The sequence below is a fragment of the Lipophrys pholis genome (genome assembly GCF_963383615.2).
Source record: "Lipophrys pholis genome assembly, chromosome: 17".
NCBI classification, from domain to species: Eukaryota; Metazoa; Chordata; class Actinopteri; order Blenniiformes; family Blenniidae; genus Lipophrys; species Lipophrys pholis.
Genome location: NC_137643.1, coordinates 2,696,723 through 2,713,806, shown reverse-complemented (window position 1 = coordinate 2,713,806; position 17,084 = coordinate 2,696,723). Strand labels below are relative to the sequence as shown.

The 17,084-nt window shown below is 43.8% G+C and overlaps 2 protein-coding genes and 1 long non-coding RNA gene across 4 annotated transcripts; 1 reads left to right on the top strand and 2 right to left on the bottom strand.

Moving 5' to 3' along the window:
- Positions 1-968: 968 nt before the first annotated feature.
- Positions 969-7,700, bottom strand: LOC308122358 (histone-lysine N-methyltransferase EHMT2-like). Of its 2 annotated transcripts, XM_080484128.1 has the most exons (11): positions 7,590-7,700; positions 6,433-6,537; positions 5,469-5,623; positions 4,807-4,974; positions 4,405-4,549; positions 4,229-4,306; positions 3,269-3,384; positions 2,742-2,828; positions 2,571-2,649; positions 2,235-2,410; positions 969-1,677 (listed from the first exon to the last, which is right to left on the bottom strand). In XM_080484128.1, exons 4-11 carry the CDS (start codon positions 4,938-4,940, stop codon positions 1,497-1,499), a joined length of 996 nt encoding a protein of 331 aa, XP_080340254.1. In that variant the 5' UTR covers positions 4,941-4,974; positions 5,469-5,623; positions 6,433-6,537; positions 7,590-7,700; the 3' UTR covers positions 969-1,496. The 2 variants fall into 2 exon arrangements, with proteins under 2 accessions (XP_080340254.1, XP_080340255.1); XM_080484129.1 differs by lacking the exon at positions 7,590-7,700 and having other exon boundaries at positions 6,433-6,584.
- Positions 7,621-16,267, bottom strand: LOC308122357 (double-strand-break repair protein rad21 homolog A-like; the record flags this gene model as incomplete). Its single annotated transcript, XM_080484127.1, has 14 exons — positions 16,199-16,267; positions 12,181-12,378; positions 11,916-12,045; positions 11,726-11,825; positions 11,231-11,337; positions 10,880-11,089; positions 10,661-10,783; positions 10,410-10,538; positions 9,798-10,021; positions 9,567-9,723; positions 9,047-9,192; positions 8,728-8,910; positions 8,100-8,183; positions 7,621-7,812 (listed from the first exon to the last, which is right to left on the bottom strand). The coding sequence occupies exons 2-14, from the start codon at positions 12,322-12,324 to the stop codon at positions 7,621-7,623; spliced, it is 1,929 nt and encodes a 642-aa protein (XP_080340253.1). The 5' UTR covers positions 12,325-12,378; positions 16,199-16,267.
- On the top strand, positions 13,407-15,900 carry LOC308123070. Its single transcript, XR_013936188.1, has 3 exons — positions 13,407-13,468; positions 13,550-13,621; positions 13,745-15,900. It is a non-coding gene; the product is annotated as an uncharacterized lncRNA (long non-coding RNA).
- Positions 16,268-17,084: the final 817 nt, after the last annotated feature.

Genomic DNA, 17,084 nt, shown 5'->3' with positions numbered 1-17,084 from the left:
TATTACAATATCAGGGAACATATAGCCCAAACTTTTACAACTCTCCTATCCATGATAGAAAATAGACTTTTCTGCTCAAATATTATCATTTGAGGAAAGACTTAAACGTCCTTACATCAAAAACAAAAGGACGTTTTTCCAATTATGCTGCAAAATAGTAAATTTATAGCTCTGAAAAAGCAGCGACCTGTCCCCTCTTCTGTTAAGGTAAATATCCTGCATGAGTGTAATTCTAGGCAGAAATCAGACGTAATTTGAGGGAATAATAGCTATGATTTTGAACCATGTAAGAATAAAAACAGATGCATGTATTGCGCTTCATAACTATAGTATTTAAGTCTTTGGCATTTATAATGATCCGCCTTTTTAAAAAGTAATACATTTGTACTTTGACGTGTCACCCTTAAACAGGCTCGATAACAAATCAGGATAAGCACAAAACATGCAAATTTGAGGCACTTACTTCAAGTCACGATGAAAAGCTCACCAACACTGTTTTTTAGTCGCAAGTTGACTCAACATCTGCTTTAAAATATTATGTACTCACTGTCAGTACACACTAAACCCTCGTGTTTTTCCAATTGCATTCACATCTCTCAAAAACAAAAAAACCTTTTATCATGTAAACAGGCCAATAGCCTGTCACAAAACAGGTACTGCAACATTCACAATACCACCAAGGTAACCAGTTTAACCAGTTTGCAGTAATCTGTAAATTGCCCTTCCCGTAATTTATATATGGAAATTATGGCAGAGAGAGGCATGTTTGATCAGTGAGGTCTCCTCACTGCCCGCCTCGAATGCCCCCTGTTGATCAAACTACAGCAGCTACAATATAACACCACATCTGTCAAGAGAAAACAAACGACACACAAAGAATAAACTTTTTAAAAGCATTTGACGACAGGAAAGCTGCACTAGATCTGATATCAAAACTCATAATTGAATGAACACCAGAAGCCACAGATCAACTCACGAGTTATTTTATTACACTACATGTGAAAACAAAGAAATATGTATAAAAAAATAAAGAAGATGAAGCTAAAACCATCATCCAATAACAACACTATCCTTCAAGTCCTTGGAGAGTCCTGCGCTCGCTGACTCATGACTGTTTGTTGGCACAACAGAGAATGTGTCAAATGGATATATGCAAGACCGGTACTTGATGGCACGCTCCTAATGCACAGAGTTTATGCGGAAAGGCATAAGAATATGGTGGGATACAGTAACATTACTGTATGAGGACAATCACAAGACCAGCCTACACTGAGAAAACTGTTAGGTTAAGGCTCATGTCCTCTATCAGAGTGGAAATGATAAAGTAACTTATCAGTTGGCAGTTGTTGGGAATATAGACGACGTCTCAAGTAAACAAAATCAGCACCTTAGATGAGCAAGTGAACTAGATCCCCTTCTCCTCGTCTTGACTTCCTGTTGTTGCGTGTGCATGTGAAACTGAGGAGGCTGACCCAAATGTCCCATGGGTGAGGTTTTCAGGAGTTTCCCAGCATGGCCATCCCACAGTCAGCTCCCGAGTCGGGGCAGGCCTCCAGCCGAGCCAGCCTGCTCTGCTCCAAGGCGATGGCCTCCGCCGAATGCTTGCATTTCTCTGATCCACACTGACAGGTGAAATACTTGCTCTTTATGTCCCAAAACCGGTCTCCGTAGTCGAACCTGAAGACGGACAGAAGATGAGACACAAAGTACAACAGAACTGTAAACAAAGTGCATCTCAGTAACTACAATAATTCATTCAAGCAGTGAATTGTCCATATATCTCAGATTATTGACATCTCAGGCCTTCATGACTTCATCTCATCAATCATTGTAAATATATATATTTTTTATTCAGAGGCTATAATTACCAAATAGAAAATGTAAGAAAGACTTTAATCTTTTAGTTTATACGTTATGAGAGAAAACTTAACATGATACCATAATGTGCTGCCCCTGTGTCAGATGAAGAACAACTTCCCTCTAGTCTGTCCGTTCAGTTAATGTTTTGTTTTTTTAATTAAGTAGTTTGTGTCCCTTTTCAAACAAAACAATTTAAGAATTACCATTCGCCAAGAAATCTTAATGCTGGAAATTGTGATTGTGTGTCTTTTTGAGCTGTTTAATGCTTTTTGTTTCAGTTTTTTTATTAAATGTTCTAATAAAAGGAATGTAACCGTGGTAATTCAGTGGGAAAGTTTTGAAGACTAAAGGTTTAAAGCCTGTGATGGTCTCACCCCAGCTCCTGCCCACTGAGGATGTCTCTGGAGCTGAAGAAAGCGATGCGGGGGAATCGGAGGTCCTGATGCAGCATGAACACGCGTACTGGGATGAGGTTCGGGTCACACAGGTGGTTGATGAAGCGGCTGATGTTGCCATAGTAACGGGCGTCGATGCAGTACACCTCTCCGTCCTACACAGGAAGTGAAAGAGACGGATTCAGATGAACTGGGCACAGCAGAGAGAGGCGACAGCTGAAAACCACTGCTTCGGTTCATGATCAAACTCTTCACCAGCCCAGCCGTTCTGGCGCCAGGGCGAGTGTGTCTGTTTTATCATCACATCTATTTCACCTTGTTGTCCAAGTCAAACAGGTAGGAGTCGTCTTCTCTGACGTCTGCCTCTGCATCAGAGATCAGCTCGCCAACATATCTGTGTAAAGGAGGAAAGGAAGACGTCAAACCGTTCACATGAGCGCAGCTTAATACTGGACAGGTTTTTTGGGTTGTTGTTTTTTTTCTTACTCGCAGATGAAGCTTCCCTGAGGGATGTCCTGCAGAGCTCGGACTCCCCAGCCCATCTTGTCTGTCCTGTAGAGCTGCAGACGAACTCTGCCGGGGAGTGAGGGGAAATCATGACAAGTCAAAAACATTTCACCGTCTCCCTCTCGCGTTCTCTTTTCTTTTCTCTCTCTAGCCTCTTCTCTGCCACTCAGAATGTTTAGCTGCACAATTAAGACACACCACAGAGCAAAAAATCAATGAACAATTAAAGACGATGCAGGGAGGTAGAATTAATAGAACTTAGTATGACAGAACAAAAACGGAGAAACGTAGAATAATAAAAGTAATAAATTACAAGTTAAAATGTTTGATTGCAGCAAGAAAAAAACTATAATAACAGATTTCACTTGAGACGAGGGAAAGCGATTATGTGATGAGTACAATGATGTTAGAATCGTAGTGCTTGTACTATTTGTATTGCTATTTGATCCCATTGGGCTCATGCAGCTGCTGTTGGTAGAAAACCACACGTCATGTGACACACGTACTTGATGCCTGCCTGGACGACCCGGTTCTTGCACGATCGATAACAAGAACACGCCATGTTGCACTCAAATATTAGTGGAGGCTCAATTTTGTTGAATTCTTGAAGCAGCCGCTGATCCTGACAACAAAAAAAACCAATATGAGAATAACATCATCTCTTTGGTGAACATTTAATTCTGGTCTTTGGCTTCACTGTTCCCTTAAAAGGAACAGTGGAAAAGAGAGAACCTGTTTTCAATTAGTTTGATATGGCTGGTTGTACAGGAGACATATTATTGCTATAAGTGTCTGACCACCCTTTACAGGCAGAGAAAGGCAGGACATTTGTGTAAATAACAAAACACTTCTGCTTTAAATGTTGCATAAATTGACATGAACGGATGCGTTCTGCTCCTTTCGCCTTTAGAAAAGCACCTCTTACTGAAGGTTACTGCGAATATCACCTGATGCATGTTTTAAATTTGTAATCTAATAAAATACGACCCATAAAAAAAATGACAACGGACATATAAGGCTGGGGTACCTTTAGCATTTTTTTTTTTCTTTCTTCAATGTGCATAATGCTGTATACTCGACCATGAGAGATGAATAGAATCTCGGATGTCTCAACAACATATTTGACCACTTGCAGGAAATCCTGTGAGGAATATAACCCATTTATGTGAATTATGAATCATAAAATAAATAGGATTTCGGTCCGTTTTTAATGTCTCCTACAGATTTTATGATTCAAAAATAAAACTTAATGGGAATATCTTTTAAATTTTGTGACATTAAATCTTCTGTGGTGAAAATGGACCCCTTTAGAAAATCCCTAGACTTGAAACGTTAATACTTTCAAGTCTAGTAATGACAATGAATAAAGTAATGACTCTAACCAGCAAATGATCTGTATCTGTCTTTTTCCCCCAGCAGGTTTATCTGAGTAACATTGATGGCGTGGCTTTTGAGAAGCTCGTTACCTTGTCATACCAGCAGCGGATGCTGAGCTGTCCACACAGACAGTTACTGGATGAACAGTCGTCCGTGCAGCTGCAGTGCTGAAGACAAGAAGAAGAGAAGAAAAAGCTCCAGCTGCTCTTTCTTTCCTCAAAAAAATCTTTTCTTTGCATGAAAAGTGAAGCCACAATGACATTACCTGTAAGTGTGTGATATTTCGATCTATGTTCATCGCTGAAGTTTCACAGTTCTCTGAAACGTATTTGTAGTCTGAAGGACAGCCCTCGTCGTCCACGGCGTTCACACAGGGAATTGGCACGTTCTCGTAACCCTGAGCGATGTCACTAAGAACAACAGAGTTGCATCAGGGAGAAGATCAAACAACAGAAATGTAAAAAGTGAAGAAAACGTGTTCATACATGATTAATTAGTTTAATTGTATTTCAGCATATCGTGCTGGACAACTCGCTTGTGCCTGATATGGAAAACAGCTGTTTAGTTTTCAGACCATCAGAGCAATTTTATTCACCTTCATCTGATCACGATGGTACTTAGACAAGTTTTATCTAATATTTATAACGTCCTAAGATACTAAACCCACCTGCAGATGATTCTCTCTGTCCGGAGCATGCGATTGGTTATTCCCCGGCGCAGCTTCCTGTTGATCTGAAGTGACACCCACACTGGAGTGTCGGCCCGGGCCAGGGAGAGCGGTGTGTCTCCCTCCCTGTTCATGACGTCTATATCTGCCCCTCTGGACAAAAACAACCTGCAGACAGGAGACAGGGAGGCAAAACACATGTTGAAACTAATCGGATCCGTCATTGTTGAAGTGAACTGTTACCCATGTAGTTTCGGGAAGGGCGGGGGGGGGGGGGGGGGGGGGGGGGCAAGAACTATTGTGATTGAAAGGCAACCTGTGACACAGGAAGTACCAGCTGAGGCACAGTAAGAACACTTCATGTACACAGAAGTGATAAAAACTTTTTTCCAGGCTTTTCCCTCCATGTATATTTAAGTGTTTTGTGTTTATTCAGATGGCTGGTAGATCAGCTCCTTGTCTTTACTTTAGTTTGTGTGTGTGTGTGTGTGTGTGTGTGTGTGTGTGGGGGGGGGGGGTTGGGCAGGTTAAGGGCAGATGCCCTCCTCCATCACTGATTCAGTATCCTTGGTTGATGTTTTTGACTATTTTTATTTGAGATGCTGCTTCTAACTTTTCTTTACACGACTTCAACGTGGCTGTTGTTTGTGATATCGACTTACGTGACGCACTCCAGGTAGCCCTCTCTGGCGGCGATGTGCAGCGGCGTGTCTCCGTGTACGTTCACTGAGGCGAGGGAGCAGCCGGCGTTCAGCACCAGCTCGGCGATATCCACGTTACCGGCGTACGCCGCCCAGTGGAGACACACATTCAGCTCCTGAGGAGGAGAAAGAAATGATGTTCAAAAACCTGTGAGCGTGTTGTTGCTTTGCATCAACGATCACGTACGAACAATAAATTCTACAAACAAATTAAGTTAACGTCAGTTGTGACACTGAAAATAGCTGATAGAATACAATTAACTGTGAACAAACTATACGAACTGTTGAGTTATGATGGATAAATTAAAGTTAGAAACTTAAATTGATTTAAAATGCGGATTTGAAAATCTCTTTATTCTATTATGATTTTGAATTATGTGTCTGAATATTTAATCCAAAGTGATTTTTCTCATTTAATTTTGTCATCAGTGCTTTCTCTCCCATTAAGGTTAAAACTATTTCTGTTCTCTTTTCCTTCTTTAGTTGCCATTCCACACCTGGCCTCTTTACTGTAATTCTTCTTTAATTCGGCTGAGTGGTGCAACTTCCTCAAATCCTTTAGAAATACCATATTTCGGTTTGTTCTCTTGATTCACTTCCTCTAGCATTAGTAAGTTGTTTCTTGTAATTGTATTTAATGTTTTGTTTTGCACACTGTTCAGATGTTTCAGTTCCTAGGTAATGAACACCACAAGTAGAGAAACAACTTGCCTCTTCTCTGGTGGTTGAACTTTGACTCAGGTGAAGAACTCAAATACTGTACATGTTCATCTCACTCAGGATTATTGTTGAAAAAGTTCATTGTTTTGATAGTTATTTCTACTCACATAAGCGTTTACTTTATGAAATCAAAGCAAATGTATCTGGACATTGATGTCTGGGTTAAATTATGAAAACTGGTTTCATCCCGTGTCTCTTCACTGACCTTATCGTTGATGGTGACGTCGGCGCCGCGGTTCAGCAGCGATTTGATCACGTCCACATGTTTGTGCTCCGCGGCCCAGATGATCGGCGTCCAGCCGCCGCTGTCCTGTAACGCGGCGAAAGAAAGACTTCAAACTGACGTTCGAGAACAACAACATCCTCCGACAGACAGATATGATGAACTTTAAACCAGCTGATGATTTGCACTCTTGGGAAATATTTCACACCAGCATGCAGAACAGATTCACTCTAATGTGTCTCTAGTCTCACTCTTATCGCAGGCTTCGTTTCTTTGCTTCGTCATGCTTCATGCAAACTGCATCAGAACGGATTTGGGTCCAATTTTTTATCGTAAAAAAAAATAATCCTGACAATTGGTTTCTGATTGGAGACGCGAGCGCAGCGCTTGTAAGAACAATACGATTTTTATTAAATTTTTTTCCTAAAGTGCTGCAATACAGTCTTGTATTCATTAAACCGCAGAGTCCACAACTCATACCTGCGCAAACTCTTTTTAAAACAATCTGGATACAGGCGCATTCTCCGTCCGGTGGAGAAGAGTGGATGGAGTGACAAACCCACGGCTGTAAACTAAATCTTCACTTTGGTAACACTGAGCGGCGAGAGACAGCAGCTCCAAACAACCAGATGCTGCGACGGAGCGTCTTCCACCAGCCACTTCAACGACAATGTCCAGCCTGTGTCCACATGGTGGTTCGTTTTTCCTTTCCGTGTTGCTAATGGCTGCTGCCGCTGGGCTTTGGGGAAGAACGTGGAAACTCTACATAGACCTGGCGAACCACTGCGGCGCCGCGCTGATCCTCCTCAGAGCTCAGAGTTGTGGCTCTGCAGGCCTGTCAGAGCTGCTTCCAGCCAGAAACCAAAGGCTGTGTGGACACGGGCTTTTATACATAAAGTGCATGAATTTTTCTATAAAGTCTAAAATAAATAAATAAATAAAATAGGCAGAGAATGAGGGAAGAACGAGGCCTAAAAGACATTTCATTAAAAAAAACATAACTCGGTATTAAAGTGGATATTGTTTGGAGTTGCGATCTTCTTTACGAAGCCAAGTCACCTTTCTTCCCCCCCTCACACTGCCCGACACGAAAGCACCACATGATTCAGGTGAATAACTGTTAAGATGAGCAGACCGGCCTGACGGCGGAGCTTCCTCGGAGCGCTTCTCTCAGATGATGTGGAAGCGAGGGCCGGGCGTGGCTACGATGTCGCTGTACGGCTCCTCCTGGACCAGCTCCACCGCCTGCTGCTTCTTCAGCACCAGGAAGCTGTAAAACTTGGCCGCCGCCTGCTTTCGGTTGTTGTTCCTGCAGAGATCCAGCAGGCTGACCGACTGGGCGCCTGTTTTGGCCATCACCCTCTGTTGGGGGGGAGACAGGCAGTCAGGACGGGGAGATCTGATTGGTCGTGGTGGGTTTTGATCTGAAAACTTGTGTTGGACTCATCAAAGATGGCGGAGACATTGGTTCTTCTACTGGTGAAAGTAGTTAGTGTTTCACTGCACGTCTCACTATTACATAAGACGTTAGAAAACATCCATTTCTCCAACAACCACAAACATCCGCCACTAAACAACGTGAAACAGTAAATTCAATAAATACAACTGAACTTTTGTAAGTTCAGAAACTGTAAACTTCACTTCAGTACCTGGAGGCCATGAAGCATCTGCTGGGTTCTTTTGTTCCACCTCCTCTCCTCCTGGTCCTGATCTCCTCCCTGCACCTCCTCCTCCTGACACACATACACACACACACACACATGCACACGCATACGCATACACACACACACACACACACACACACACACACACACACACACACACACACACACACACACACACACACACACACACACACACACGCGCGCACACACACACACCAGTGTTTCTATGAATGTGCACATATAGAAAACATAGACATACATGTGTAGATTTCTATATGTGCAATGACATTTAAAAATGTTTTGCCTTTAATGTCTCAAATCACCTGTATGGCAATTTGAATTGCATTTAGTCTCTTTATAAAAACATAAATAAATATTTACTTTGCTCTGTTATGTTTGCTCTGTTGTATTTTTGTTGTTATAATAATTTCATTTGTGCCCACATGTCCGAAATAAACTTTTAAATTCAATAAAAAAAAAAATTCTAAACTAATTTTATATAGAGAGAGAGAGAGAGAGAGAGAGAGAGAGAGAGAGAGAGAGAGATGTATAGATGATGGATGTATCTGTGTCAATGAGTCATGGAGAAGCAGTGTGTGGATCTCCGTCTCACCTCGTCGTCAGAGTCGTCGTCGTTCTTCTTCTTGTCCTTGTCCACCAGCAGGTCCAAATCAATCAGCTGGCTGATGTTGGTGGTGCTTTCCTCCGGAGGCAGATCCACGCTGGCTGTCTCCAGCTGCTGGGACGCAGCAGATACCTCAGACTCCTGCTGCTGCAGCTGGTCCAAGGCTCCCATCTGGAGGGCGGGAGGTCAGAGGTCACAGCAGTACAGTTCAGTGGCTACAGCCAATCAGAAAGGTGGATAAATGAAAATCATGAAAGCATTACAACATGATTCTGGTGTCGGTCAGTGGCAGGAGGGCTGTACTCACGGGCAGAGCCGGCTCCGTGTCCTGCGCTTTGCGTTTTAAGCTCCTCTGGGAGGAAGGAGGCGGCATGGCGGCCTCGTCCAGCGTCGTCCTGCTCCCCTCCACAGCCGACGTCTGCAGAACGCTGGCCTCCTCCATGATGGTCTGGTCTGGAAGACAATCCTCACACGATTCCTGTCATCGTGTACTCGCTTTGTTTCTGAACTCTTCAAAAGGGTTTATTGGGGAATCTGAACCGGGTTTGGTGTTCGAATGCAGAAAAACTGTTAATTAATTAATTAATGAAGCTTAACACCAAGTGGGTTGTTTTCACTGTGAATTAGAACAATTTGTCATCTCATCATGCATGCTGCCTGTTTTTCACTATTCTTCTCTCTTGCATTTGTACGTTTGCATCTTATCAGCCCTGCAAAGGTCAGTCAATCAACACAGGAGGAATAAAACTTCACCTTAAAGCCATTTCACTAAAGTAAACTCACACTTTGTGTGACGTGAATCTACACACACAGATCCATTCTCTCACCCATGATGTCTTTCTGTTGCTGTCCGGCGGTTTCCTCTCTGGGCACCTCCGGGTTCTCCAGATCCTTCAGGAACTCATCCAGACTGTCGGCCTCTCCGCCCTTCCTCCTCTTCCTCAGCTCGTCGGGTACCAGCGGCGTGAGGCATCTTGTAAACATCTGCACACGAGAAGAAATGAGGGCGTGACGAGAGCACGAGTGGCCGCGTGGAACTGCGTCCGTTGAAAACTCACCTTCAGCAGCCGGGCGTTCCACAGGGGCTGAGCCGGGAGGGAGAAGAGCTTCTCCACGCCCCCGGTCTCCTTCCACATCATCAGCTTCTTGGTGGGAGGAGCCAGATCCAACGTGGTGACGATGTCCGAGTAGTCGGAGAGCTGCGCCCGGATGGTTTTACTATCCAGCTCCTTCACGCTGTCCACAATCAGCTTCCTCTTACGCTTCGCCTTGGTTTCCTTCACTGCAACGAGCACGAAACATCAGGAACCAGTCAGAGGATAATAATTATAATTATTATTCTTATTATTAATCTTCAGGAAAATATAAATGTTTGGTCCAAAACAGTAAATGTTGAGCTTCAGATGTCATGACGGTTTTGATCATTGTATTCTGGTTTGATGTTTTATGTTTGGCCAAACTTTCATTCCTTTCTAAACTAAGTTTTCCCTCTTGTATATTTGTTCTATTTCAGATTTATTTCTTTTTCTAATGATGAAAGTTTCTTCGCTCCAAAGCCAGTCAGAAGATCGTCCTCCTGAAGTTGAGACCGATGTTCAGACTAAAGTTAGAAGACGCTGCGTTGAGCGGGATGAGAAAACGAGCCGTTGGGAAACAGGAAAAGCAGCTGCCTGTGATGTCGATGGGCTCCAGAGCGAAGGTTTCCTCCTCGTTGTGAACCAGGTTGGTTTGTTCTGCCTGGTCGGCCATGGTGGGCAGAGGCTCTGTCGGACCGGAATCCGGGCTGTCCGGGGCTCCGGCTAACGCCACACAGTGAGGAAAACATTAATGTTTAACATTAATAACAGCTCGGTCAGTCTTCTGCATTATAGACAACAATGAGTCTGCGCCACACTGTGGAGCCCGGCTGAGTGCGGCTGACCTGAGAGGGCATCGAAGTCGTCCTCGTCGTCTCCGTGGTCCTGAGGCATCATGACGCTCTGTGTGATGGCAGGAGGGTCGTCGAAGATGCCGCCTCCATCCTCGTTACTCAGCAGCTTGTCCACTGCACATTACATGAGTAGGATTGACGTGTCGTGTTTCATTTCTCGGGTTCTAAAAACAAAAACGTTTGACGGTGTGCGACACCGCCAGATCTTACCCAGCATTCCTCCCTCGTGGCTCTCCATGGGGTTGTCTCCGAAGTCGTCCTTGTACTGGTCGTCGTACTCCAGATGGTTGGACTTGTCGGCCATCGGGTTAGCTCCGCCCTCCGCCTCCAGCAGCAGGTTGGAGGCTGACGCTCCCATGATCTCCACCTCGAAGGCGCTCTCCTCTCGCATCATCTCCCGGTCGTCCATTCCAAAGTCAGCTGCGCCAGACAACATAATGAAATATACTGTGACATGGCAAAGCTGAGGCTAATGAGTAAAATGGTTATTCAAACTGTTTCAAATGACCCCAAAAATATATAGAATAATATGGTCAAATAAAGAGAAGTGAAGACGCTCACCAAAGTCATTGTCCTGCAGCAGGTTGAGGTTTCCCACCTCCTCTCTCATGGTGATCTCCTCCACTCTGCTCTGGTTCAAGTTGAACTGCTGAGCCACGTCAATGTCGCTGCACAAAAGACACAGAAGCACCGTCAGGAATTCTGAATTTACCAGCAGCCTGAAAGCCCATTTGTTGCCTTTCCGTGGGATCGGTGCGGCGACCTTTCAGGGATTCTTAAAATTAGAATGGGTTAAACGTGCAGTCAGAGGACAAGCGTGGATGACATTATGAATATGAAAATAGTGTGTGTATCAACCATGGCCTGAAGTGTTCCTGGAGTTGAAATATTCTTTCTACCTCAACCACGTGGGCTATGACTCCTCTCCTTGCTAAAAAAAACAATATCTAAAGCAGCAAGTCGTAGTGGCTTTATATTTTGCCGACTGGAAATAAACAAACAAAAAAGAAGTATTTTCCTGCTGGAATTTCCCCGTCAGGAATAAACAGGACTCACTCCAAGTCTGGCAGCGGTTGGTCAAAGTCGTGGAACTCCTCCGGTAGGGTGATGGCATTGTACGCCGCCTCTCTGTTCTCCTCTGGAAGATCCACCACACCTAAAACGTCACACAGACAGAGCATGAGCCTCTCCACCGACTCTTCCCAACCGCTTCAGGGAATCCAATGACTGATTTAGTGTTTCCAACCTGGTCGAAACGCCATCTTGATCTTGATGAAGGCCTCGTTACAATCTGCCAGCAGGTACTTGGCCTTTCTGTGGTAGATCCTCACCACCCCCAGCAGGAGATGACCCGACGTCCTTAAAGCCATTTTCACCTGAATCAAATGAAATCACAAGGCGATGATTCAATACAAAGCCATCCTCTTGAACCGTTGGCATCCCATGTACAGTTCAACAAACACAACAAGCTGTTTTAAAGCCGTTAGGAGCGAGCAGTGAAAGGAAATGACCTTTGGTGAGATGATGCTCTCCACGCTGCTCTCCAGATTGCACTCAAACACGTGTGCCTTGGTCAGCTTCTTGTCCCAGTGGGCCGCCAGCCAGATTTTGGCCGGCGGCCCTCGTTTGCTAAGGACAAAGTGGGCATAAAACATCGTCTCGGCGCCTCCTCACCACCAGGGAAAGGGGGAAGGGGGGAGGCGTCGGGCCTGGAGGGGAAAAACAAAACAAAACAGGACAAAGACAAAAACACAGAATTGAAATCAGGACTCAGATGTAGTAAAACAGAGCGTAACAGATCCGCTCATTGTCGTGTGGGAGCTTTCATGATGCAGATGTTTGTCTAGTTAATACCAGCAGGAGGCAAATTGATTGAGAATTCTCTAAACCATGGCTCGGTATGGCAACAGTCCAAGTTCTTCTCCTCTTCTTTTGTGTTTAACGACAGGAAGCATCCATAAAGTTGCATTACCGCCATCTGCTGGTTCTGTCTGTCTACATCGTTTCCCACTGCTCTCTTTGTCCCTGATGATTTTTTTCCTCTCTCTCTTATCAGCAGCTTTTCCCTCCCTGATGACTGACACCTTTGGCTGAGATGCCTTGTTGATGCTCGAAGTTACAGGTGAATGGATGAACTGGTTGGACGAGTCACAAAGAAGATCAATATTGATCTATAGCTGAAAAATGACGACAGTTCCGAAGGCAGATGAGGTCAAATCCTGGACTAATAAAGTTTATCTAATATTTGGAGCCAGTGAGTGAATGTTACTCTGACCGAGACACACACACACACACACACACACACACGCACACGCACACACACACGGGGGTCGAACCCGCGACCTTCCAATTGAAACATGACCACTATATCACCTGCGCAGAGAGAACATGCAAACTGCAGATTTTATAGCAATTTTCATGCTAAATGTTATTCCTGCACTCAATGACTTGTTTTATTTATATAAATGTTAACGCACATCCTGTTTTCTTTGTTACTCCTGGTGTCTGCTTATTTACATTAGGTGTGAAGGTGAGGTGTTAATCGGAGCATTTATGTATCAGGTGCACATTTATTCTACATATATATATATATATATCTGTAAGTGGCTACTTACAGTATTGTTTTGTTTTGTTGCCATACATGTTCTGGGGTTCACCCCGCCGACAATTCATGTTTCCGGGTTGTAACTTGCCTACAAATTGTGACGTCACATGCGGGTTTTGACAGCTGACGCACACTGAGACTGACGGGCCTTGACAGCAGCGCACAAGGAGCGACTGCTATATAAAAGATAACCGGTAGGTAGTCCCAAAAGATGTCACAGAAACGCGTTAAATCGAACTGTGACATGCATGTGTTGCCCTGTGTTTTTGCTTAAGGCAAACTCTGAAGTGTTGGGATCATTGACGAAATGAGGACCGGTGTTTTGAGCCCTTGGTAGGCGAAGCGAGGTGTGTACAATGACAGCGCGTCTTTTTGTTTGTTATTATTAGTCGGGCACTGTGTATTATTGTTAGATTGAAATGTAATGAAATAAGTGAACTGATGTATTTTTTGTTCATAATATCCTGCAGTTTCACGGTGTACGGTGCTGGTGCCTGTTCTGAAGAACAATGAAAGAAAAGAAAAATAAACGTTTGCACCCGTCGAGCTCCACGCTTTCTTCTTGATGCCAAGGGCAGCTACAGTGAAACTCGACGCTGTTTTAGAGCCATCCTGGTGCATAGAGACGTCGTCAACTACCGGCTGCAGCGCGCAACAGCTCCTCTGAGAGACATTGATTAAAGACGGCAACGTTGCTGAGAGATCAAGCTGTCGTCGCTTTCCGTCAGTCCTCAAATGTTTTGAATGTGGTGCCTTTCTGTTTACATGTGTACAGTTGTACATATATTGCCGATTGAATATAAATAGAAGTAGCTAAGGCCAACATAATAATAATTTGCATCAAAGGTATTTTGTGTATTGGAATTTCTCTGCTGATTCTCAACTGTTTACATGTATTAGTGTTGTTTTTCAACTTTGGGGTGATTAAGGAAGTCAGGTCTATCAGTGGTGGTTCAAAGCATGTGCAAATTAAGTTAGAGTCACAACTCAGTTGAATTAGACAAAAACCACTTCAGAGTCTTTAAGTTATAAACAGCCCTAAAAATAGCAACATGTTAGAATCTGTTGAGGAAACAAAAAACACCTCTCAAGATGTTCCAGAGGTGAGGTCCAGCTCTCGGGAGCGAACCTTAACAGAAAAAGGCAGAGAGCTACAAAAACAAGAAGCAAAGAATAAGCAGAAAGCATTCAACAAAGCATATGAAACTTGGAAACTGTCGGCAAAGGAAATAAGAGCTAAATTAAAGATCCTTTGTTCACCGGATGATCTTGAAGAAATCCAAAGAGAAATCAAGGCCAATCATGATAAAGTATGCCAATGTTATGAGGCAATAAGACGTGATCACACAAGCGCTCCAGATATTGTAAAGAAGATGGATGCCTGCAGCACGTTATCATCTGAGATTTGTGACCTTGTCAATAAGAGAATGGAGAACATTGGACAAACCTTTAATGACCGCCTTGAAAAGGAGAGAGTGAGGATACAGCTCAATAAACAGGAATATGGATCTATTTTTGGACGAACTAACACAGAAACTGCTGCCTCCCAGTCGAGTGGAGGATCTGATGCTCCAGAAAGTGCTTGCTCCAGGTCGTCGTCCTCCAGTAAACGTGCAGATGCAGAAGCGGAACTGGCAGCCAAAATGGAGCAAGCAAAAGCTGTCCAAATTCTTCACTCTCAACAGGCAAAGCTGGTCAAAATGGAGACCGAATGGAAACGCGAAGAAACACAGATGTTTGCAGAAATCAAACAAAAAGAGGCTGAAATGAAGTTAAAACTGGAAGAAGGAAAATCAAAGTTGCAACAACTGCGAGCAGATGGTGAAGTGAAGGTTGCAGAGGCCCGTGTAAGGGCATATAATGAATTTGATTTAGCAGGTAGTTGTGTGGATAAGACTGATAAATCTCCTCTTGATAGTTTAAATACTGACTATAACCCAATTCTTGATCCACAAGCTACACCTTTTCAGCCACGACACACAGTTCCCCAAAATGTAATACAGGAAGATGCCAGTTTAGCCCAAATTATAGCAAATTCCTTTACATTAGGTCGTTTGCCTGTCCCAGAGCCCACTACTTTCACAGGGGATCCTTTAAGGTTTATTGATTGGAAAGTATCCTTTATGGCATTGATCGATCAGAAGGCGCTTCCAGTGAGTGAGAAGATGTTTTATTTGAAGATCTATCTAGCAGGTGAGGCACGTAAAGCGGTAGAAGGCTTTTTCTACAGAAACTCTGAGGATGCATACAAAGGTGCATGGGCTGTTTTAGAAGACAGATATGGAAGTCCATTTATTGTTCAACGAGCTTTCAGAGAGAGATTGATGAAATGGCCCCCAATAGCTGCTAATAATCCTAAGGCACTGAGAGAGTTTGCAGATTTTCTCCAAGGCTGTGCTGCCGCAATGCCTCATGTTAAAGGGTTGTCAATTCTCAGCGATTGTGAAGAAAACCACAAACTTCTGAAGAAGCTGCCTGAGTGGATGGTATGGAGATGGAGCAGGATTGTTGTGGAAGAGCTGGATCGATCCGGTGATTATCCAGGCTTTCTTCATTTCACAGATTTCATGCAAAGAGAAGCCAGAATAGCTTGTAATCCCATTGCCTCTCCCTTAATGATGAATGTAAAAACAAAAGAAATAAAAAGAAAAAAGAAGATGTCGTTGCAGGACTTTAAAATGCAATGCACGCGCCTATGTTATCTTCTCTAAACAGAAAGGAGTCGTTTGCCATGGCAACAGGGCGAGCTCGTTCCCTTTAGCGCGGTTTTTCATGACGCTCGCGCCGCAGTGAGCTTCATGACGCTCCGGGCAGACAGGTGACAGTGGCTAACGATTAGCCGCTGTCAATCCCTCTAAAGCCCGCGTGTCTCTGCATCCCTGATGTACCGAGCACCACCTTCACATAGACCGGGAAAGACTCACCGCCGAGCCGCGTTCTGTGCTCCTCTGCCGGTGTCGCTGCTGCTGCTGCTGCTGCTCGATGTTTTCCTCCTCCTCCTCCTCCTCCCTCCCTTTTTCACTAAAACAAACAAGATGGCGTCCCCTGTCTCCCTCCTCCAAAGATGCTCCACTGTCACCACATCCTAAACTCTACCTCCACATCCTCATCCTCAGCCCATCACACTCTGCCTCAAACGATTTAAAGTGCCCAAAACAACTTGGGAAAAAAAGAGAAAACTGTTCAAATGGCTAAGACAACTAGTAAAGATATAAAGCAAATATATACACAAAATAGTTAGAAAAGGCTTAAAGAAACAGCAGCTGGAATGTCAAAAACAACCAAGGTCAAAGCCCCAAAAAATGTCAAAATCAGGAACACCAGTAGAAAAGTTAAAAAGAGACTTAAACGTGTCAACACAATTTAAAAACATATTAAAATAGCTATTTAAAACCGTAAGCGCCATTTCTAATAATGACTTCATCCCCTGGCCAGACAGTTCCAGTTCCTGGCATCTGGACGGAGATTTAAAGCCCCGAAACTTAAGACGAGCCGCTGCAGGAGCAGCTGCTGCCATTTCCCTTCTAAATCAGTACTGAAAGCACTTTACTCTTGGGTCTTATGTAATGAAGTTCAACCTGATTTTTTATCTATGTATTGTACCTTCTTTATCATATTTTCAACAAGTCTTCATAGTGGTATTGTAGCGGTTCCTTCCATTTATTTATTCACTCTTTAACCTGTCAGTGAGCCTGTGAGCACCCAGCTATGTTTGTATCACAACTGTTATTTTACTGTCCTGCCTTTTAAAATATCTGCATGTACTGTCAGACTCCCTCTCCTGCTGCACAAAAATCTACCTACGGGTAT

What these genes read in the sequence shown, in the direction of transcription:
- LOC308122358 (XM_080484128.1), bottom strand. Translation starts at nt 4,940, where the DNA reads ATGAACAGGGAGGGAGACACACCGCTCTCCCTGGCCCGGGCCGACACT. An exon ending in ACAGAGAGAATCATCTGCAG is followed by an intron (nt 4,550 to 4,806) that starts GTGGGTTTAGTA and finishes TGTTGTTCTTAG; the next exon opens with TGACATCGCTCAGGGTTACG. An exon ending in TCCGCTGCTGGTATGACAAG is followed by an intron (nt 3,385 to 4,228) that starts GTAACGAGCTTC and finishes TTTTGTTGTCAG; the next exon opens with GATCAGCGGCTGCTTCAAGA.